General features: G+C 40.8%; 1 protein-coding gene across 13 annotated transcripts; it reads right to left on the bottom strand.

Moving 5' to 3' along the window:
- Nucleotides 1–1,328: 1,328 nt before the first annotated feature.
- LINS1 (lines homolog 1) lies at nt 1,329–23,919 on the bottom strand. 13 transcript variants are annotated; one of them, XM_075896933.1, is made up of 9 exons: nt 23,853–23,919; nt 22,961–23,122; nt 17,794–17,908; nt 16,088–16,654; nt 15,910–15,999; nt 12,955–13,096; nt 11,090–11,686; nt 4,105–4,273; nt 1,329–2,549 (listed from the first exon to the last, which is right to left on the bottom strand). In XM_075896933.1, exons 4-9 carry the CDS (start codon nt 16,511–16,513, stop codon nt 1,655–1,657), a joined length of 2,319 nt encoding a protein of 772 aa, XP_075753048.1. In that variant the 5' UTR covers nt 16,514–16,654; nt 17,794–17,908; nt 22,961–23,122; nt 23,853–23,919; the 3' UTR covers nt 1,329–1,654. The 13 variants fall into 13 exon arrangements, with proteins under 13 accessions (XP_075753048.1, XP_075753054.1, XP_075753049.1 ...); XM_075896939.1 differs by having other exon boundaries at nt 23,030–23,122; nt 23,853–23,875; XM_075896934.1 differs by lacking the exon at nt 23,853–23,919 and adding an exon at nt 23,782–23,850.
- Between the last annotated feature and the right edge of the window lie 43 nt (nt 23,920–23,962).

The following is a 23,962-nucleotide window of genomic DNA, read 5'->3' as shown; positions in this document are numbered from 1 at the left end:
CCATTTTTATCCATTCCTAACTAAGTGCAAGATTCTACTTTGGGCAAAGGCCAAGCATGGAAAATTGCAGCCTCAAATGGTTAAATCTGGTTTGTAACGCTTGAACAGTCTGCAGCCATTTTTATTTCAGCAAGGGTAAAAAAAATCTCATTTCAAAACAACTTAGCAATGTATTATTTATATATATACACAAGGAACAATCTTTAAAAAAAATTCCCAAAATGTAGGGTCTCTCCAATTTTGCTGCATTCTACAATACCCTGAAAATTCTAAGCTTTAAGTTGTGAAGCTAGTCATTGTAGCAATGCAGAGGAAAAAGACAGAAAACTGGTATCTGCCAAACAAGAAATTTATCCACCCTTCATTAACATGTTACAGATATTGCCCAATTGGCTATATTTAAAATTATAACATTAAGCATAACATTAAGCAATTTAAATACCTTAACACAGCCATTAGCAACAGTGAAATTATGTTTCTAAACGTGATTAACCAGTTAATCACATATAGTCAGTAAATGCAGAAAATGTGGTCTAATGTTGTTTACATTGCATATCTGCAATGCAAGCAAGTTAGTCATTTCTTCCAGTTACATGCTATTGTATTATAACTTTATCATTATATACAGGATGAGTAATGCACCTGCATAAGCAGTGCTGTTGGAATTTTACATCTGCATTGCATAGTTTTAACTTGTGTTGCATTAGCAAGTTCATTTAAATAGGGAATTTATATTCAGGTTGAACCTCTCTAGTCCGACACCCCAAGGACCTGATCAATGCTGAACCAGAGAATTTGCTGAACCATGGAAGGACAATATTGTCTAGCAGCATTACCAACCCTTCCACTGCTTAGTGGGCTCTAGAAGACACGTGGGGGTAAATTAGAGCTAAATAAAAGCACAAAGCACTTAGAGTCAGGACCTGCAGCTGTAAACAAATTTTATGGGACTGTGAGGGCCACACTCATGATACGTGGACATCCAGCTATATAAAATCATGCCAACCCAAACCAATACTGACTTGAGAGGTGGAACCTGTATTAGTTCAGCTTTTTTTTTTTTTTTTTTAAATTAAAGCACAGAGGTGGAGGAATGGGATATTTTTTTATTACCCGATGCCTAAGACTCTCAGTCATGGATCAGGATCCTGTTGTGCTAGGTTCTGTAGAAACATAGAAGAGACTGACCTTGCCCCCAAGTTCTTATACAGCTGAGCTTCTAAGAATGCGGGCCTAGAATTATCATTGCATCAGCGTTGGTAACGTACTAATAACTTAGTTGGGGCTTACAATGTTAGAATGACATTAGGAAGAATTACACCTTACACTTCAAGTTAAAGTACTTTATTATGTCTTTATGTGAATAACTTACTGATTGTTTATTTTGTTAATACCCAATAATTCACCTTCACTCTGTCATTCATACCATGAGTAAGGTTGGCACCGTGAGACAACAGGTTGGGTACTTAAACATTGCTGCAGATTTTTCTTTTCAAAGTGTCAGCTGGCAGCCAGTTTAGCCTGCTTGGTCTAAACACGCTGATAGGTTTAAAAGGAATTTTGTCTCTGAGAATGTACACTCTTCTTGTGGAAACATTCCATCACACAGTGCTGTGAAATCACTTCAAAATGTCAACAATAGCACTTCACTACCTTATAGTGGATTCATGCTTTTACTGATTGTCTCAATGTGACTCAACAGTTTCAACAATGCAGCTGGGTTGTATGGGAAAAGGTTTCTTCTCTGTAACCTAGAAATTGCTTTTTGCAATTCTTCCAAACATTTCATTGATTTGAGAAGCACAGGGTTATTTGAGGATATATTACATAGGTGGAGGGATGAAGAGGGATTAGACCTTTTTTGTTTCAGGGGCAATGCTTTAGATTCAAGTGTATGGTGTTTGTCATCTAGGTCCATACGAACAGTTTCCTCCCTTATCTCTGTACTGCCTTGATTATTTAAAGGCATCTGCTTTATGTTTGCCAAACATTCATTTCCCGCTGATTCCAATTCAGAATCTTCTGAACTGTCATAATTAACAAGGCTTTGAAAGCAATCCAATACTGAGGTGTTATCAGTGCATATCAATGAGTTAGACTTGTTGGGTTTTAGAACTTGGTCATCACCTTGCTTTTCCATGTGTATAGAAGGCTTCTGGGAAGAAGCCAAAGATACCAGTGTGTGTTGTTCTGGATCACAACAAGCATTTTCCAAACTCGAATCTGTCAGACAAGTTATTTTTTCTTGGTGGGATAACGTGACAAAAGAAACACACACGTTTCTTTTAGACACAATAGCAAAGCAGTTAGAGATGCTGACAAAATGATGCCAGTCTTCTTTAAGAAGTTTTAAATATCTTACGAAGTACTCAAGGAAGCAGGTTTCTGATGAAATCAAAAAATCAAGAAGAACTGTGAAATCAAATGCAATGCTTTTTAGGAAATATAAAAAGATACAGTGAGGATTACAGCCACTCTCATGTGTCAGGCAGATCCAGGTTTCTTTTTCTTTTGCAAGGCACAAGTTACCAGCTGCATCATGCCATAATCTGAAAAAAATAGTCAAAACACAGAATGAATGGAATGCAATAGAACAGCTATTTATTACTGAATATATTTTCCATAAAAACATTCTTGCTTAACATTATTTAGTAATTTTAACTACCTAGGTAGCAGCAATATGTGAGAGCTGAGCTGGATACACATCAGATCCTACTAAAATAAAGGCAAGATTTTCCAATCTATAGATTTAATTCAGCAAAATTCATTTGAGATCAGCTGTGGCGGTAGAGCTAGAGTCTCTGTTAGTATAAAAACCAAGAGTGGACTCTCTGAGGGCCTGCCAGCTTTGGAATTTGCTTCCCTTCTTGGTCTGAAATATATTTAAGCTGATAACATCCATGATATTAATATATCTGAAACTTTTTTGCTCAGTTAGCGTAAACTATAATACTCCATTTAATATGTAATTATAAGTTATGTCAAAGGTGTCTTGAACATGTGACTAGATACCCTTTTCGTGCTTTTGTAAAAATGCAAAACATTAATAAAGGTAACTTCATTTACAAGATTCTACACATCTTGGAAAAAGTTATTTAGGTTCCTAAATAATAGATTTATTGCATTAAAGTTAGATACTTTAAAGTAGGTGTCTCAAACTCCAGGCTCACAGGACATCCCCAGCTGGAGCAGTTGTGCAATTCAGCTTGGGAGTACTGCTGAACTGACAGAAAAGGGATCCGTTCCCACCACCACCCTGCGACTCCCAGGCCAGATTGCGCAATTGCTCCAGCCAGGGATGGCCTACAGGCTGGGAGCTTGTGACCCCTGCTTTAAGGCTAAAGGCTATCATTTTCAAACTTGGGTGCCTTAACATTTAACAACAGATGCTACTAACAATAATGCAATCAAATAAGTTTGAAATCAGCAAGTGATTCACCCAGATAAGTTTCTTTTCATAAATTTGGTCTGCATCTTACCTTCTTTGTACTGGAAATTGAATGAAAAATCAAACACAAGGGTTTGCGTGATTAATTCATAATGCACATATCGCAACGTAAGTTAGATATCAATACTGCCACTTTTCTGCAAGTTATGGGGCTCGTGCTTAAAAAGCCATTACTGTAAGATGTGATAACAGATCACTACAGCAATCCTTAGATTCAACTTCTATTCATTCTTAAATTTTGTTCATAACATGAAATCCTTCTCCAAAAAGCTGAGTGTTCAAAACACTTTCAGTCAGCATCTGACCATCACTCAAATTATGGTAATTCAGCTACTGTAATTTAGAGGGTAGTATTGAACTTGTAATAAAAAATACTACCATCAACACCACAGAGTCTGAGCCAAAAACCTATTAACAGCAATATAAGGCACCCAGTGAATTTCAACTATTGTGAAGTCAATGGGAATCATATCAGGTCCTATAAAACCATTCAATATATCCATTAAATATAGCTCAAAATGCATTTCTTGTATTATTTCTTATGTAATGATCATAAGAAAATACTGCTATTACAAACTATTATGTTCTCAATAAAGTAGTTTAATTTGTCTTAATAGCCCCATCAAAGAAACTTATATTTACATATATATACTAACCTATCAAACTTTAAATAAATTGTTAACAGTGTTTTAGCAGCTTCCAGCATGTCATCATCTTGTTCTATAAAGACCATGGAAAGCCACGCACAACAATGTTCATTTAATAAAGGCTTCAAATGTTGCTTCAAGAATATCAATAGCTGGAACATGAAACTCTGCAAGTCTGCTAAAAACATAAAGCATAACTATAAAAAGCAAAATGTCATTTAAAAAAGCCAAACACACACTTCCTTAAATTAACAATGAACCCAGCTGTCCAAGCACACATCCTTTAGCTCTACTGAATTAGCATTGCATTGACAAATGCCTTACAGAATAATACTGTTTATGGAATCAAAAATCAAAGCAATTAGAAATGGTTTGCTAAGAGCCAACAGCAGAATCATTTCACCCTAAAAGCAAAAAATACTTTTTCCATAAATATTGTATACGGTATGTAAAAAGTCTTACATTAACTTTTACAAGTCTAATGTAAAATACAGATTTCACCGCTGAAGTGCAAGACAACTTCCAGAAGAGTTAACACTGATGCAATTTAAAAGACATATGCAAGTATATGGGATCCTTAGGCTCTTTTCACTCTCTTCCACAGAAAAACCACATATAAGAGGTGAGGCAGGGGAACCTTTATAGTTGGGGGTTAGGACAGGGTCAGCCCTCTCTCTCCCAGTCTTACTGAAGAATAAACAGGGAGATAACATCTCCAAAACTTGCTGGTTTCAGGAGAGCTGTAAAAAACCCAAAGCCATCTACACAGAAATCCTGAGTTCCACATTTGCCCTAAGGCCTCTGGTTCTCATTGGCTCTTTGACTGCATGTCGCCACTGGTCCTGGTCTCCAGCAAATGCAAACAGAGGGGTGAGAGATAATCTGCCTCATCCCCTGGATGCAATGATCCGATAAGGCCACCTTGCTTTAATTTATCCCACTGGTCCCTCCCATACAAAGGAATAATCTGGTGAAGTGTAAAGAATGAGGGTATGTCTACACTATGCAGCTTTTAGCAAAAGGCTGTGTTGACACGGTCTTGTAGGTAAGAGCCAGCTTGTGTGAACACTGTTTTTAATCAACACTTTTGTCGACAAAATACTTCCACCCCTAACTAGGGAGGTTCGCTTTGTCAGCAGGAGAATGTTCCTGCTGACAAATAAGTCTTCACACTTCCACTTGCTGCGGCAAAACGTTGTCCATCAAATACAAGTGTAGACATACCCAAAGATTCTAAGGGGCTAGTTCTTCAGCATCAACAAATTTCAGAATCGGGACCTAAACTTTTGCAGGAAATATAAATGTATGAAATTGGTAATATAACCATAATGAAATCTACTCAAAAAATTCTTCAAAGATTAGACATGTTCTCAAGTGTATGTTGGCATACTGTTTTGAATGAACATAAATATTGAGAGATACAAACCAAAACTTGCCAGAAAATTACATTGAGTAAGTTAATAAAATTTTCCTGCAAGCCCTCATTCTGGATTGCAATACCACTTAATTTTAAATACTATATCTACTGCATGTCAGCAGCACCTGCATTGCCACATACACATGGAGGATACAATAGGAAACAGATTCTTCCATGACTACCATGTGATTTCTAGTTCTGTGGCCAGCTCTTGCATACCTACCTTAGATGAGAGATTTATCTTTGCAATATTCCAGTGCATAGTATAAAAATTCTCCAAATCCAAATTTGGGCCCCTACTTTTCCAAACAAGTGCTCTACATTTCTACAAAAAGTAATGGTAACTTAGATATCAGAAGGCATTTCTTAGATTGTATTGGAAAAGCTTTATGGATTGAATGGTATGGCTCGCCATTTATCTGAAAGGAAGCTAATGTCGCAAAGATTGTTACAATATGGGAATCATCACTGCTGTAAAATAGTACAATATCACTCACCCTTAAATTACATTTTTAAAAGCTTGCCTTGCTTCTCAGAAAAAGAACATGAACATTCAATCATCCTACATGCTTTTCAGACTGAAGTCAGGAATCATTCCATTTCTGTTTTTGTACAACTAGGACATCTGGTATCTTACCACCAAGGGTTAATTTAGATGATTTTAAGCAATTTTAAGTCTATAATTTAGCAAAAACCTCAAACAAAACCCAAAAATATGATCAACCACCTGTTCCTAAATTGTGTTCCTAACATATAGCTTAAAATTCAGTGAAAGGATTACTCCAATATTTTAATTATTTTAGCTAGTTACACCCTTCCTACTTCCATAGGCCAAGCAGTGGGTTCCTTGGAAGCGGTGCCCAAAACTGCATTCTCCACAGACATCAAGCGGTTTAGTGTCTGTATAGCTCTTAGAGGTGTGTGTGAAGGGGTGATCTGAGCTCTGTGCCTTGGCTGGGGGAGACCTGGAAATCTGGCCCAGCAGGACAGGGTGCTGAGAAGCCCCAGAGAGCAAGGAGGTGAGTAAGTGGCTTTGTCAGCACTTTGGAAAGCAGCTACAAGGAGTTTTCTGTGACCACACCTTGTCTCAAAAGGATGTTGAGGGGACATCAAGTCCAGTCCCCTGCCCTCATGGGAGGACCAAGTACCATGTAGATCATCTGTGAAGGTACAACTACACTGCAACACTATTTCGGGATACAAGAGTGTCCCAAATATAGCTATCCTGAGTCTTAACAGCAGGCTCGCTATTTCAGGCTCGCTATTCCAACGTCCCTGTAAGCCTCATTCTATGAGGAGTAAGTGGCATTTCGGAAGAGTGTTTTATTTCAAAATTTGGCACTGTGCAGACAGCACCAAATGATGAAATAAGCTATTTTGAAATAGCATCAAAATAAGATATGCAATTTGTTTAGCTCAAACTGTATACCTTATTTCAAATTATGGTGCACTGTAGACACACTCTGAGAAAGGTCTGTCTAACCTGCTCTTAAAGATCTCCAGTAATGGAGATTCCATAACCTCCCTAGGCAATTTATTCCAGTGCTTAGCCACCCTAACAGTTAGGAAGTTTTTCCTAATGTCCAACCAGGGGCGGCCCATGAACCTAGGCAAACGAGGCAGTTACCTAGGGCGCCGCCAGCCCAGGTGCCCAATGATGACATGGCAGGGCGCTGGGGCGCACCATGATTACGTCATGGCCATTGAGGGCCGTGCTGGCGGGGGCGCCAATCGCGCCTTCCACCTAGGGCGCCAGCTGCCACAGCCGGCCTCAGACCGCTCCTGTGTCCAACCTAAATCTCCTTTGCTGCAATTTAAGCCCATTGCTTCTTGTCGTATCATTAGAAGTCAAGGAGAACAATTTTTCTTCCTCCTCCTTGTGACATCCTTTTAGGTATTTAAAACTGCTATCATGTCCCTTATCAATCTTCTCTTTTCTAAACTAAACAAGCCCAATTCTTTCAGTCTTCCTTTATAGATCATGTTTTCTAGATCTCTAATAATTTTTTAGATGCATGCATCTGACAAAGTGGGTCTTTGCCCATGAAAGCTTATGCTCCAATAAATCTGTTAGTCTATAGGGTGTTACAGGACTCCTCGTTCCTTTCGCAGATTCAGACTAACATGGCTACAACTCTGATACTGAATAATTTTTGTTGCTCCTCTCTGAACCTTCTCAAATTTCTCTATGTCTTTTCTGAAATGTGGTGCCCAGAACTGGACATATTCCAACAGAGGCCTAATCAGCAGAGTAGAGCGGAATGACTTCTTGTGTCTTGCTCACAACACTCCTGTTAATGCATCCCAGAATCATGTTTTCATTTTTGCAATAATCTCACACGATTGACTCATATTTAGCTTGTGGTCCACTATGACCTCTAGATCCTTTTCTGCTGTACTCCTTCCTAGACTAAGCCCTTAGTTCGAGCTAACTGTTACACCTTGTGGAATGAGGTATAACAGTTAACTCGAACTAAGGACTTAGTTCGAGTTAATGTTTGACTGCCATGTGTAGCCGTGGGCAGTTAGTTCGGACTAGGGGGATTTAAAAATGGCGCCCGGACGGGAAGATGCAAATAAAGCCCGGGATACTTAAATCCCGGGCTTCATTTGCAACTTCGAATGCCTACATTAGCCTCCCTAGTTCGAACTAGGGGGCTAATGTAGACATACCCGAAGATAATAAGGGAATAAGTAACAGACTGATGGATTTGTTGAGAACAAATATGTCACACCAACTTGATAGCTTTCTTAGAATAACAAGCATTGTGGAGAAGGGAGAAAAGTGGTAGATGTGATATATCTAGATTTGAATAAGGCTTTTTTATATAGGCTCCCATGACCATCTCATTAACAAACTAGGGAAATACAACCTAGATGGACCTGCTATAAAGGTGACTGCATAACGTTTCCCAGAGAGCAGTTATCAAAGGTTCAGAGCCATGTTAGAAAGGCATAATGAGTGGAGTTCTTGAAGGGATCAGAACTGGAGCCAGTTCTGTTCAATATTTTCATCAATGATTTAGATCGGGGTCAGCAACCTATGGCATACGTGCCATAAGTGGCATGCGATCTGATTTTGAGCAGCATGCAACGGGAGCTCAGCCTTCCCCTCCTCCTGCATGCAGCAGGGAGCTCAGACTGCTGCTGAAGCCCTCCTCTTTCCCCCACGCCTGGCGGAGGTGACAAGAGGCAGCGCTAGGGCTGAGGCAGCAGCTCCTCCAGCATCCGGGGTTAGCTCAGGAACTGCGTGACTATGGTAGCGGCACCTCCAGGGCCAGTCTGGGAATTGTGTGGCTGCGGCAGCGGTGCCTCCAGCCTCTGGGGCTGGCTGGGAATTGCATAGCCATGGCAGCAGCACTTGCGGGGCCAGAATTGTGTGGCTGTGGTGTCTTCAGGGCCGCCACCGAAGACAGCTGGGAAGTCATCACATAGCACTGGCCCCAGCTTTAGCCTTGAGTAAGGCTGGATTTGGGGCTGCAGTGTGACATGGGAGTGCTGGGGAGGCGGCTGTTGCAGTGGGAGATCAGGCTGTTGTTCTTTCTGCCATCATCACTGATGGAGCACCGCTGGAGACAGAGGCTTGTATGCTACTTTAAAGTATCAAATCATGAGCCTGAGATTGGAGAACTCAGCAAGGGAAAGTGAGGCCAAGGATGACATTAAATGGTAAGATTTGCATCTTAGTTTATTTATTAATGAAGCTGCTAAAATGTAAGTAGGACTATTATAGACTTTAAAAAGTATCAATGGCACGCAGGCCTGTAAATAGAAGTGAAGAAATTAAATCTTGGCAAGCCATTTCTGAAAGGTTGCCGACCCCTGATTTAAATAACGGCCTTAGAGGTATGAAATCGCAATTAATCAGTTAAATGTTGGGTTACAGCTCTAGGGGTAGAGGCAGCTGCCAGCCCGTGGGGGCTCCCAGCTACGGATATCAATGTGTATACGACTACATGATTAACCGATAAGCCTAGGCTTATCAGTTAAACCTGTCGACTACATGCATACCTCCCTCCCCCCCGCATCAAACAGTCGTGTAACTGCTAAAATTTGATGCAGTTACATGACTATTCAATTACACGCTGTGTAACATCCCTATTCCTAACCCCACATAGGCGTGGCTGGCTGCCCAGACCTGCTCCCATCCCCAGCCACCAACTGTGTGGAGATGGCTGCGGCCTGCCAGCTGGTGGCCCCACACAGGGGCCCAGTAACTAAAAGGGTGATGCTCACTGGGCAACCGGTTAACCCTTCACATTCCTAAATGGCATAGAAAATAAAGGTATAAAGTTTGTGGATGATACCAAGATGGCAGGATTGTAAGTACTTTGGAAGAATAGGATTAAAATTTAAAATGATCTGGACAAACTGGATAAGTGATCTGAGGTAGACAGGATGAGCTTTAATAAGGACAAATCCAAAGTACTCCACTTAGAACATAGGAAGTTTTTTCTTATCAGGGTGGTTAAGCACTGGAATAAATTGCCTAGGGAACTGTCAGGAACGGGATGCATTGTATAGTCGATTAGGGATGTATTGTATAACCAATTACAAAATGCTTATTGGTTAATGCTATAGATTCCTACACACAGTCCTCCTGCCTCCCACCAGCAAATATTTTAGCAGGCTGACCAGCAGCCCAGATTAGTCCCAGCTTCTGCCGGGCCTGGGACCTATACCTTGCTGCAACTCTGCATTTAAAGTGTATTAGGAGCCAGGTGGGCAGGCAGCACAGCTCAGTTTCAACTTACACCAGGTCCAGAACCTCAGACTGTCTTCTGGACAGCGGCTGCTGCCACCCCACGCTGCTGCCTCTGTATCAGAGGCAACAGTGAGGGATGACAGGCAGCCACTTCATGAGCGGAGCTCTTTTTTAAACTGGCTCCCCTTCAGACCAGCTCCCATCTGGCACCCCGCGCTGCTGCCTTTATATCAGAGGCAGCAGCACAGAGTGGCAGAGGGCTCCTTGGGAGCTGGGCCAGAGCACACTGGCTGCTGACCTCACCCCTGGTGACTACAAAATAGTTGAGTAACCGATAAGAATTCATTCAGTTAATCAACTATTCAATTAACCAATATTTAACATCCCTAGTCTAGCTGGTGCCTGACCTCCAAAGGCCCTTTCATGTCCTATGATTGTATGATTCTCTGCTAAGCCTCTAGCTGCCCTGATGAGTGATTTATTTACCCCAGGGATTACAGCAGGAAGAGCAATTATTTATCTTCTGTCATTCAGGGTGCCAACTTATTACACTCTACAGAAGGAGTATGGTTATGCTGCAAAGTATTATTAGATGTCATCAGTCAATAACAGTAGCCCCAAGTGGTTCCTATGTTCACTCTTTCAATATTCTGATTGTCCCCAAAATCAATAGGGTTCTGGTCACTTACTCCCTGAAATTGATTGGATGTGGCATTTAGAAGTAATTGTGTTACACACATACACTCAAAAAAATGCAATTGAACTGTGTGCAAGGCTCTGAAAGCTCAACCAAGACATTTAAATTGCCTAAATCAACCATAACCATAACATTTAGAATGCATGCTTCTTAATGAATTCAAATTGAACATTACCTTTTATTTCAGCTGCTTTAATAGAGTCCTGGAACTTGATCTCTAAAGCTTTAAGTAAAACCAAACTTAAGGCTCTGAGGATTACTTGGTCAGGACCACTGTGGATGCTATCCTCAGGTTGAGCTTCATTGCCTCCAAAATAGCTGGCTTTTCCAGAAACAGGTATTTGATTCAGCCACCCTAAACTCACAGCTTGCAAAACAACGTTAGCCAGTGCTAACATATCCTTATACAAATAAGGATCTTGTAGGGATAAAGTGGGTAATGATCCACTTACAAAATCTTCACCAGCTTTATAAAGTAGACTTTTTTTAAGGAGCATAATGAATTTCTTCTTGATAAAATAATGAATGGATGAACAAGTGAGGTCCAAGATGTAAGATGTATTAAAAAATAAAATTCTTTGGCATTTGAAATGTGACCCTAGTTGGATTCTTGAGGCCACAAGAACTTCAAGAAAATCTATAAATCCAATCAAGTTGTTTTCAGCTTTAAAACATGAAGTATCTTGGCAGCTGTTTAAACGATGAGACAAAATGGAATTGTAAAATCCTTCAAATGCAGTATCAAGAGGAGTAAAAACCTTCTTCAGTGTGTCTATAACAGTTAAAAAAAAAAAAGCATTAAGCAAGGTTGAAATGGAATTCCTACAGTACAATGTAATCTACTATATACAGGGCATCCCCACTGTAGAGTCGCCCTGATATACATCCATACCACACTAAAGTCATTGATGTTTGTAGGAACTGATGCGTTATAAGTCCTCCTGTTCCCCGCTATAAGTCGTGTGAAACAACTAATTTGCTTAAATGGAAGTCAGCTGTGGGGAAAAAATTCCCCGCTTTAAGTTGTTTCGCTATAAAGTCCAAGTTTTTTGGAAAGTATCTTCAGGAGGACGGCCTGAAGTTGAGAGAGTCTGCCCGTTCAACAACTCCTCTTAAAATGGGAAGAACTAGGACCACTAAATTCAGTATGCAGTGTCTTTTTATCATAATTTAAACCAAGAGAAGAGTTTGGTTGTGCCCGGAAAAGGGGATGTGCCCAGAATGGGATTACTTCTTATAAAACCATACAGAAGAGTCACGGAATTACCAGGCAAATGAAAGGAGGTGGCTGGGGGTGCACCTTCCTATTTGGAACTGCCCTAGCCCCAAGCCTCCCACACCCCTGATGCCAGGGAAGTCTGACAGTGTCTTCAAACAAAAAGTGAGCCAGGTAATATTACCCTCCCTTCATATGGTGAGACATTGCTGGCTGTTCCCCTTTATCAGGGAGCGAAGGGAAGTGCACAATTAGCTGCATTCCTCACTTTTGATGAGAAGCCCAGGGGACAGATGAACCTGAAGTTGCCCCAACCAGGGGATATGCACCCTTCCCCTGGCTGTGCCCACTGGAGCTGCAGCAACCATAAAGAGGCGCTTCTCATTTGGCCACAACAAGCTGCTGCGGTGAGAGGGCTGGGATAGTCCTCTTTCCCCAAGGTAGTCTGTATACTGAACCACTCTTCCCCAGCCCCACCCCAGAGCAATGATTAAAATGAAGCATGGACATTTTCATTTTTATCTTTTTAAACCAAATTAACAACGATCCAAGCAATGCCGGGTAAACCACACTACCAGATTTAAAACTTTTCACCACTGAAACAGCAGCAAGGAGGAAATCATGATAATCTCTCAAATTCAATGTGTACTGAAGGCACTGTATTTTTATTTTTTACTTTTTCATAATGAAAAAACCCACAGTATCATGAAAAAGTAAATAGTATTATTATTTTAAAGCGGCTGATTGCTCTGAAATAAGTATAGTAAGTAGCCTTCCGCCCCCTAGTGGAGACTAGTATATTAACGTTTAAAAATTCTTAGTACCTGCTTTCTGCAAATCTTTATCTTTCAAAATGTCTCTAATAATAGCTCTAAGAATCCAAAGACATTCTGCTACTTGATCACTCTTAGGGAAGTCTGACAATGTCTTCAAACAAAAAGTGAGCCAGGTAACATTAAATGTATTCTAAAAAATAAATTGAAAGAAATCATTGTGCATGGTTGTATATAGCAAGTTAACACAATGACAACAGTTTAAATGAAAGTTGTGGGTATGAACGAAGAACAGAGAGAATATAGTCAAACTGCATGGCACTTCTAAAGAACCTGTTATCCCTTTACAAATATTAAAATGCACAACAGACATTTGGTAAGCAAAAAACTTCATCAGGCTTTGGTTTTCCTATATGTAAAATGAGGATATGTGATTTATCCAAAGTCCCACAAAAGAACTGCAGCAGAGGCAAGAACTCAACCCATAGCTCCCACTTTTCTTGTTTGTAGAGGCTGGTAATAATATAAACGTGAGGAACTGTTTGCAAGAAAACACAGCCTAACTATTTTGCACACGTACAAGTTATTTTCTTACTGTTTGGACCTCCCTCGTCTGCACCCTTGGAACCTGACCGGTCCTGAACAAGAGGATTTGCCAGACCAGGGGAGGTACCTCCCAACATAGCCCATGCTGAACTCCTGCACCTTGGTAGGACTCCAGCCCAGCACCGCTGCTGCCTGCCCAGCCGTGGCTCCCTCCACTGCCGCGGCCGGACCCCGACCTCCACTGCCAGGGCTGGAGCTCTGCAGCCACTACTGACCCCTGCTACCTTCTGGCCATAGGAAGCAGAACTGTCCACTGCACTGATCGACCCTCCATATTTCCACCTCTGCAGGAGGCTCCCGAGTCACCATTCCCTCTGCCACACTCCTGCACCAGAGATTGACCTCCTTTTACCTGAGCTCTGTGGTCCAGGAACATTCCTGGTCCTGTCGGACCAAAGAAGTTGCCAAACCAGAGAGTCTCAGTTAAGCGAGATACAATGTGTACTAGCAAATTGAGACACAAGACAGAAACTGAATTAATGGGATTTATCATTTTAAGATCCCTATGCAAGAAGAATTAAAAACAAATATATTTCTGAAAGCCAATACCATCAACAGAAATTGTGACTGGGCACATACTGTAGACCCTATAAATAAACATAGTAGTTGTATCTCTGGCAGTCCCAGGATATTAGAGGGTGAGGTACTGTCTCTCACGAACAGAAGTTGGTCCAATTAAAGACTTTACCTCACTCACGTTGTTGCACGAAGTAAACAGGAAGTTTTGGTAAGTGGGACATTCAGACAACACAAAATGGAAAAGTTTTCTATTAGTTATGAACTGGTGAGCGGCTTTTTTTTTTTTTTAACTGGAGGACTTCAATTTCAAATACAGTAAGGCTATGTCTAGACTGGCATGATTTTCCGCAAATGCTTTTAACTGAAAAGATTTTCTGTTAAAAGCATTTGCGGAAAAGAACGTCTAGATTGGCACAGATGCTTTTGCGCAAAAGCACTTTTGCGGAAAAGCATCCGTGCCAATCTAGATGCAGTTTTGCGCAAGAAAGCCCCGATCGCCATTTTTGCCATCGGGGCTTTTTTGCGCAAAACAGTCCTCCCCTGTCTACACTGTATTTGCACAAGAGGGCTTATCCCTGAGCGGGAGCATGATAATATTTGTGCAAGAACACTGACAATCTTACATTAGATCGTCCGTGTTCTTGCGCAAATTCAAGCGGCCAGTGTAGACAGTTGGCAAATTTTTCTGCAAAAACTTGCAGAAAAACTTTCCAGTCTAGACACAGCCTAAGATTTATAAAGTTCACCAAGCTGTATAGTTGATATTCTACAATGAACATTGCCTGAAGGGACCATCCTTACGACACAACATAAGATTAAGTGCATTTTATTTAAAAACAAAAACCACAAGCTTGATGAATATTTACATTAAAAGAAATATTCATAGCTCTTTACAGTTTGTTGCTCCTGCCTATGTTTGACCTCACTTCTTCCTACACATTCTCCTGATCACTGTCAGAGCCACTAACTGTTCCCTTTGTCCATTCCATGCCTTGTTAGGTATGTCTATACTGGAGGTGGGAGCAAATTTTCCCTACTGGGTGGACAGACTTATGCTAGCAGGACTCAAACTAGTGCTCTAAAAATAGGATTGTGGATGTTCTGACTAGGGCAAAAGTTCAAGCTCTCAACTCCACGGGAAGGGGGGGCCTTGAGAGCTCAAGCTTCCACCAGAGGTAGGACATCCACAATTGCTATTTTTAGCACACTAACTCAAGCCCTGCTAGCTCTCTCCCACTTGCAGTGTAAAGATACCCGTGACTCCCCTCCTACCAACCATCTCTCCTTTCCTTCATCAAATGACACCTCACCCAAGACCTTCTCAAATATAACCCTTCCAGTGTGATCCACCCCACTACACTACGTCATATTACTTTCACACACTGTTTCTGAAAACGGTTCAGGAAAAAAAAGTGCCCAGTGTTGCACAAAAAGCAAAATTTAGAAGCAGGAGGCTACTGAGGGATGTGGCCATGGCATGCTGCAAATCAGTCATGTTAGCAACTACCAGATCCATTGCCTAAAATCACTTTTTGGAAGAACGGAACACAGGAGACAGACATTACAGATCTGAAGTTGCAGGAAGGGAAAAAACTCTGTTACTGCTCTCTAGTCTGACAGGGAATGGAAGGATTCCAGTATCTCCTTTCACCCACAGGCACTGCCTGTTTAGGCAGGCTTTGCACTAGACAGAAAATTTAACTATTACACTGTAAAATTTTCAGTGACTATTCTGTGCAATTTAACAATTGTAGAGAGCCAGCTATGGTTAGATGGAATAACTTAAGAAAAACTGGATGAAATGTATCCACCAAGTATTCATGTTCACTTTGATAGGTTACATACAAACTCAAAGTCCACCCAGGAACTTGACACACTCACCTCTTCCTTTAGCTGGAAATATACAAGGGAGGCAATACTTTTTGAAGCCATGTGAGATAACAGCTTATCAGAACTGCTGCACAGACAAATCTGCAGTCATGTAAAAAAAAATCTGTAAGTTACAAAGTAAAAAGTGAGTGTATTCTGGAAAGTTTTGAAAATATTTAGAAAAGCTTACTAATTTTGAATCACTTTTCATCTCTTTCAGAAGAACAGTAATTATATCGCAGTACTTCCGTCTTATGCTGAATTCAATTTCCTGGGACTGTATTTTGGCAATCATCATCTTCACCAAGGTTAACTGGAGCAGTATCATTTCCCGTGAGCAGAACATTGAAGAGTTCATGTTTGCAAAGACAGCAGATTTATTATCTGTCACAAGGGTAATAGCTTCTGAAACAGCAGATTCCTGATGGCTCCAAGAGCCACACTTTGGAGATTCTAGGCATATTTGATTATGTGATTCATTACCTCTTACAGCTGAGTCTTGTGTTGAAACATACGGATTGAGGAAATAGGCATAATCATGGCTATTCTTTGTTAAAGGAGTGCCTACCAACACATCCCTATGCAGCTCCTGGAGAAGAAGAAACAGATCTCCCATTTTGAGGAAAATGTTATGTTTTTAAGAATGCCTTATGTCTTCACTTATTACTTGTGGGCATTATGGGTCACTTTTGAAGTTACTTCTGTCCAATAAAAGAAATGGATTTGTAGCTCTATAAAGACATTCCTTCTGGAGTATCTAGGGGGAAAATAACAAGATTAAACCATTTTTGCTATTAAATTTAATAAATTAGCAGAACGATACAGCTGAACTTGGATCATTTACCGAGCACCATAGGTAAAATTAAACTACTGTTAATAAACATCAGTGGAAAGAAACAAACTGCAAGTGTTCATTCAATACAATATTTCTTAAATAGCAAGAATGATAACTGACACCCACATAAAACTCTTCATCTAAACATCCCAAAGCACAAACTTTGCTATACCACAAATCCAGGAATCCTGAATTAAGCTATTTGGATGGAGTCATGCAGGACTGGGTGTACAGTAATACTTCTGAAATGGGGCAAGAATGAAAATTACTGTGGCCATTTGAAACTTCTGAGGAATTGTAGGCGGTCAGAGTGACATTATTCAGTCAATTTGGCAAAGCAGGCAAAAATACCATGCCATTCAGAATGATCAAGACCTCAATTTAAAGTCTCACATGAAAAAGCTCTTGTAACACACAGTGCCTCCAAACAGCAAGCAGGGGCACAAACTCAGACTTGAGAGAACAGTGCCACCTACTGCATTGCCAGCTCCCTTTCCTACAACATCCTGGATTTTGCCAGCTATGAATAAACATTTTTTTTAAAAAGACTTGAATAAAGATGCATAGTCAATATGTCTGAATGTTTGTACAGCAGAGAAAAGGTATACAGCCTTCTTCTCAAAACTTTTATTGCTTGAATGTTCAACAATAGCTTGTTTTGACTAACCATACCAATTTGCATATTCTTTTGCTTCTGCAAGTGACCTACTTCCCTTTTAAAGCCATTAATTGTACTGAGTTTTAAGCTGTTTGGCTGGTGGATGAGCAAAACTCAAAAAAGGAAAACAGTGTATTCACACTGGATTTTAACTCAAGAAAATAAGACCCCCGTTCTCTAAATGGATCCAGGTGAGCAGACCCTTGATCCAGACAGAGACCCAATGAAATCAGTGGGATTATACACTAGCATCAAGATCTGCCTGCGTAATGTGTTCTCATAAACTTAAATGTGAAGCCTTCATCTTGCAATGTACTTGCTGATAGCTGCGTAAGTCTTTGCAGGACTGGCACCAAAACATTTTCTTGACCAAAGAGTTGTATTAAAAATAGGCTAACTTAACTGCTCTTATGATGCAGATTCCTCTAGAGCTCAGAGACATGACTGCAACATTCAAGTGCTCTCCGGAACCGATAAAGGCAAAGTGGAAGGCAGGTTATCACAAGACACATTTTGATCTGAAACACAAAAAGAGAATGTTGGAGAAACATTACTCTCCTTCTAGAGAAGGATGTAAAAACACAGGTTTCTTATACTTGACTTCAGATTCAATTTAGGAGGGCTACATAAAAAGGAATGGGAAGAGGGTAGGATTAAGATATTCACCCACAATAATATTTAAGGTGTCAAGTATCAGAGGGGCAGCTGTGTTAGTCTGAATCTGCAAAAGCGGCGAGGAGTCCCGTGGCACCTTATAGACTGAGAGAAGTGTTGGAGCATAAGCTTTCGTGATGAAGTGGGTCTTTGCCCACGAAAGCTTATGCTCCAACACTTCTGTTAGTCTATAAGGTGCCATAGGACTCCTCGCCGCTTTTGAAGAATAAATTAAGGATCACTCTTAAAAAAAATGTTGAATAGTAGTAGAGAGGTAGCCGTGTTAATCTGATCTTGCTAAAACAAAAGGAAAAACTATGTAGCACTTTAAAGACTAACAAGATGGTTTAATAGGTGATGAGCTTTCGTGGGCCAGACCCACCTCCTCAGATCATATTCTGAAAAAGAATTGGCATGACCATATATACCAAAGGAATACAATGAAAAAAGTGACCACAATATTAAACTGACAAATCAGATTTAGAACAGAAGGTGGGGGGAGGGAGATGGAGGATGGGAATAGCTGTTTATAAGTCAATGAATGGTTAATCAGGGGTGATAAGTGGGGAAGCTGTCTTTATAATGTGCAAGGTAATTAGCATTTGTTAAGGCCCATTCATAAAGTGTCAAATTTAAGCATGAATGAAAGTTCTGAAGTTTCTCTCTGTAATCTGCTGTTAAAGTCTCTTTGAAGCAAGAAACAAGACAGGACTATGCAGCACTTTAAAGACTAACAGGATGGTTTATTAGGTGATGAGCTTTCGTGGGCCAGACCCACTTCCTCAGATCAAATTGTGGAAGAAAACTGGCATGACCATATATACCAAAGGGATACGATAAAAAAAAGTGAACACATATAAAAGTAACACATTGAAGTAAGATGCATGTAGTAAGGTCATTAAGACTAACTCCAGGTAGGTTGAAATGCAAACGGACAGGTTTTTCCTTGTGAAGATGTCTGATTTGTGGGCATTAATTCTTTGGCAAAGTGTCTGAGAAGTCCAATATACATAGCAGAAGGACATGATGGCATAAATTATATTTCTGGACGAACAGGAATGTGTGTCCTTGACCGAATAACTGACATGGTTAGGTCTAATGATGGTGTCACCAGAGTAAATATGTGGACAATGTTGGCAACAAGTTTGTTGCAAGGGAAATGAGGAGTAACAGTAGTCCAAATTAGGGGCTTTAGTTTGAACTACCTAGCCCGTGCTGCGTGTAGTCACGGGCAGCCGTGGGCAGGGAGTGCGAACTAGCGGCGCATGGGAACATGCAAATTAAGCCCGGGATATTTTAATCCCAGGCTTCATTTGCAAGTTCAAATGACTACATTAGCCACCCTTGTTCGAACTAGGACCTAACCCTAAGTTATTGATAATGCATTGGAGGGGTTTAAGTTGGGGGCTAAAGGTGGTGTTCTGTTGTTGGTTTTCTTGGGCATATCTTGAAGTAGATGGTTTCTGGGTATTCGTCTGGTTCTTCCGCTTTGTTTTTTTATTTCCCCCGGTGGGTAATTGAGATTTACCAATGCTCGGTAGAGATCTTGAAGTTTCTGATCTCTGTCAGTGGGATTAGAGCAGATGCGATTGTACCTAAGGGCCTGACTATAGACCAGTTTCAAGTTAATATCCAAGTTTTCATACCCCCTACTCATAACTCCAGTATCTGAAGAAGTGGGCTGTGCCCATGAAAGCTCATGATACCATCTACATGTTTTGTTACTCTATAAAGTGCTACGAGACCATTGGTTGTTGTTTTTTTTTTTTAAACACATTATAAAGACAGCTTCCCCACTTATCACCCCTGATTAGCCATTCATTGACTTATAAACAGCTATTCCCTTCTTCCCTTCCTCCCTCTCTCCCCACCTTCTGTTCTAAATCTGATTTGTCAGTTTAATAATGTGTTCACTTTTTTCACAGTATTCCTTTGGTATATATGGTCATGCCAATTCTCTTTCAGAATATGATTTGAGGAAGTGGGTCTGGCCCATGAAAACTCAACGTCTATTAAACCATCTTGTTAGTCTTTATAGTAGTACATAGTTTTTCCTTTTGTCTTAAAAAAATGGAGATTAATGACCAGATATTGCACATAAGCTCAATGGGAGTAATATGCAAATACTGAAAAAAATATATAAAAAGTTTAAAAAAAAGACAATCTTTCTAAAAGTGTACCAAAGGAGTAAAAATAAAGTTTTCCGCTACCAATTTAGGAGAAAGACTGGATGGCTAAGTATGATTCAAGGTAGTTGCTAACTGTTAGCCATCCAATCTTTCTCCTAAATTGGTAGCGGAAAACTTTATTTTTAGTCTTTTTTTTTTTTTTTAGTTTTTTATTTTTGTCTTTTTGGTCTTTTCCCTCCACACACACTGCGGGATTGCTAGCTCCCCTTCTCTCCCCCACACACAAACTCTCTGGGGATACTGCCTTTCCCCCAGCTCTGGGGCTGTTGCCCTCCTGGTTCTGGTGCTACTACCCTCCCTCCAACTCTGGGGCTGCTGCCCTCCCTCCAACTCTGGGGCTGCTGCCAGGGGACCGGGAGCCAGAACTGGCAGGGGTGGCCTGCTGCTTCGGCTACAGCGGGAGCCAGGCAGCAGATCACTTCTACAGGAGCTGGTGGGGACGGTCGGCCTGTGTGCAGGAAAGGCAAGTTGAAAATCCCATGATAGACAGACAAGAACGGTGACAGCTTAATAGAAAAATTGTCTAATAAGAATTGGTCCCTCACTTTCATAAACAGAATAAAACAAAGCGTATGTAACTGCATTAGTTAACATCTACATTTTCCAAATTAGTCTCTAATTCTGGGTGCCAAACTCCAGAAGCCATAAGCCTGATTTCTAGGGCTGCTAAAATATTAGCTAGTGGTACCCAGCATATATATAGTACTTTTTAGCTGAACATCTCAAAGTACTTTCCAAAGATAGCAAATATTCCCATTTTATATATGTGGAATCTAAGAGATAGATGGATAAAGTGATTTGCTAAGGTTATGTGGCAAGTTAGTGACAGATTGAAGTATATAATCCAAGTGTCCTGACAGTGACTACCATAACTAGACCATATTGCCTCTGAGGCAGAATCTAAAATTGGGATTGGAAGATAAGACAATCCACAATGGACTATAAACGTTATGGTAGCATGCATTTTTTTACATAGACATCCATGTATTTTTGAGAATATCCTTCCACAGCACTTGTTGACTTGCAGTTTTAGAACCTTACAATGTTCCTCAACCAAATTTCAGTGAGGCTACTGTAGGGACCTCTATCAGTTCACAAAGCCTGAACTTTAAATATTAAGAATAAATCTGATACTTCAGGCTACATATTTACCCTTCATTTGTGGAATATACTTTGAATTCTACCTAAGATAGAAAATTATCTGAAAACTCATAAAATTTATTTGTGACTATTTTATACAACACACTTTACCTAAACAAATACACATACATTTATTAATACACTCAGGACCAAACTGAATTACTTCCCTAAATGTTAAATGAATGGCTCTCTTGTGTACCAGTTAATACAATGCAATGAGGCTGTTAGGGTGAATCAACTTTAGAACTCTTCTAGGACTAGCACTATGAAATATTATCTTTCCAATACACTAGTGCTTGCACTTTCCCAGATTATATATTTTACAGCACCATTAATTTACATAGTACTTTACCAAACTTCAATAAACCATGCCACTTGTTTCAAAGACCTCAATCTAAAATAGATTAAAAAAATATAGGATACCAGGTCAGGAAAAAGTGAGTGGTGATCATTACAAAGTGGGACAGGATTGCTTTAAAAGATAGGTTTTAAAGGGTGAATTTGAAAGAAGAGATGCCAGAGGACAACAGAGATATATTCAACTATAGTAAGACAGCATGGCAGATAACTAAACAGGTGAGGAAGGGAGTAACAGCAGTATGACAGTAGGGATATGTAAGGAATAATGTACTCCAATTATATCTAATATTATGGCAGCTCCTAGAAGCCAATCAACAGAACGACCCAGAATAAGACACAATCCCTGTGATGACGAATTTGTAATGTAAACAGACGAGACAAAAGATTGAGAAAAAAGAGATATAGCTTACAAGCAGCATGAGTAACATAATGATTGTCAAACATCATGTAAATTTCATTACTGTTTTGGTTTGATTTAAATACAAATCACAGGGGTTGATAAATAAGGATTACCTAAATAGAAAGCAAGGGAAGAGAGACACTAAAGGAAAAGAAGGGAAGGGATCAGAGAAGGAAGCATGGAAAATAGTTTATTTGAGGCCAATAAATTTTGAGGAATACCATAAAACATGTAAGTCAATGGCTAGTCACTAACTCCACAATATCTCTAAAATGGAATTATGAAGTCAATATACATTTTCAGTGTGGAGTACTTAAGCTAAGTCCTATATACAAAAATCCATCACTCATTTGATAGTGACTAACGAAACAGTTGTTTTCAAATCACATTATCTTCTACATTCTCAGACTACATCTTAAGTTGCAAGTGTTTTTTTTTATTACAGCTGACATGCAGCTGGATGGTATATTATGACTCACATAATACAATTAGCCAAAAAGCATGTGTTTCTCACAATCATGATTAAAGGAAAGTCCTGTTAAAACACTATGTTTGTTTTACTTTCAACTTCATTAAAGTAGATCATATTAAAATACTATTGCATGGAAAGCTTCTCTCTTTAATTGCGGTCTTCACAAACAGAAAACAATGGTGGTTGCAACTCTGATGTATGAAATATGGGGCATGAGGATTCTCTAATTTCACTGAAAGGCTTTTGTTTGCGTCAAGGAAGATCCACACTTAAATCATGAGGTATAAACTAAACTCTGGCTCTCTTAACTTTGTATGCGGGTGGAGAGTTGGGGGTTTTTAGCTTATAGGCTTGCCTTTAAAAACTGTTACATTTCCGGTCTCTGCGTGGGAATAAATATTTCCAAGGTAAATCACAGTTTGACCTTCCTGTCTGTGCAAACACTTTCCACCAATTGTGAGGTGTGAACCATCTGCTGTCCTGATGGTCTGCAGTGTCGTTATAGATGGGCTGATTCCTAGATAGGAAACACAAGGTGGGTGACGTCATTTCTATTATTGAACCAACTCCTGTGGGTGAAAAAGACCACCTTCAAGTTCAAAGTTTAGACAGACCTGTTTTTTCCAGGTCTGGGAAACCAGCTTGGAAGCTGGTCTCGTTCACCCACAGAACATTGGTCCAACAAACTGTATTACCTCTCCCACCGTCTGCCTCCGGATTAGAATTTAGAATGTCACTTTTTCACGGCTGGTCCTTACAGAAGAAAAAAACCAACCACCCAGCCAATATCCTTGCTGAGCAGCGCCATAATTATCAGCACACAGTGGGGGAAATTGCCTCACTCCCCCCCCCCAGTGGTTTTCATCCTCCAGCCCCAAAACGTGCAGGCCACATCGGGATGCGAAAGAGCAGAGCCAACCCCCGCCCCCAAAGGCTGCGCCTCAGCTCCCCCCGCAGCGCCGCCTCCTGCTTCCCACACCTCCCCTCCCCCTTCCCCTTCCTCGCACCCTCGGCCCAGCCTCCTCACCCCCTCCCGCCAACGCCTCCGGGCTTCCACAGCCCGGCCGCCAGCGCAACCCCCTCCTCCCGGCCCAGCCGCCCTCACCGAGCCGCCTCAGGTCCCACGCTCAGCCATCGCCGCCCACCCAGGGCTGCTAGGCAACCGCCTCGCTTTACCCGCCCTCCGGAGACGGGGCGCGGGAGGGCCCACTTCTCCCAGGACAAATTCGAGCGCAAGCAGCCCTTACCGTTAGCTGTCGCAAGGGCCCCCCCTCTTCCCACCCCGCTTTACGGCACTGGGCGGGGAGATAAACGGAGTCACCCAACCCGGCGCGGCGGTGGTTTACGGCTCGGGGCG

Source organism: Pelodiscus sinensis, chromosome 14 (assembly GCF_049634645.1).
Source record: "Pelodiscus sinensis isolate JC-2024 chromosome 14, ASM4963464v1, whole genome shotgun sequence".
In the NCBI taxonomy this organism is placed as follows: Eukaryota; Metazoa; Chordata; order Testudines; family Trionychidae; genus Pelodiscus; species Pelodiscus sinensis.
Note: the sequence above shows the minus strand (reverse complement) of the source record. Positions and strands in the feature narration are given on the sequence as shown.

Coding starts and splice junctions, on each gene's coding strand:
- LINS1 (XM_075896933.1), bottom strand. CDS start 16,513: ATGGGAGATCTGTTTCTTCTTCTCCAGGAGCTGCATAGGGATGTGTTG. Junction 16,000..16,087: donor TGAAAAGTGATTCAAAATTA/GTAAGCTTTTCT, acceptor ACATGACTGCAG/ATTTGTCTGTGCAGCAGTTC. Junction 11,687..12,954: donor TAAAGATTTGCAGAAAGCAG/GTACTAAGAATT, acceptor TAACTGTTATAG/ACACACTGAAGAAGGTTTTT.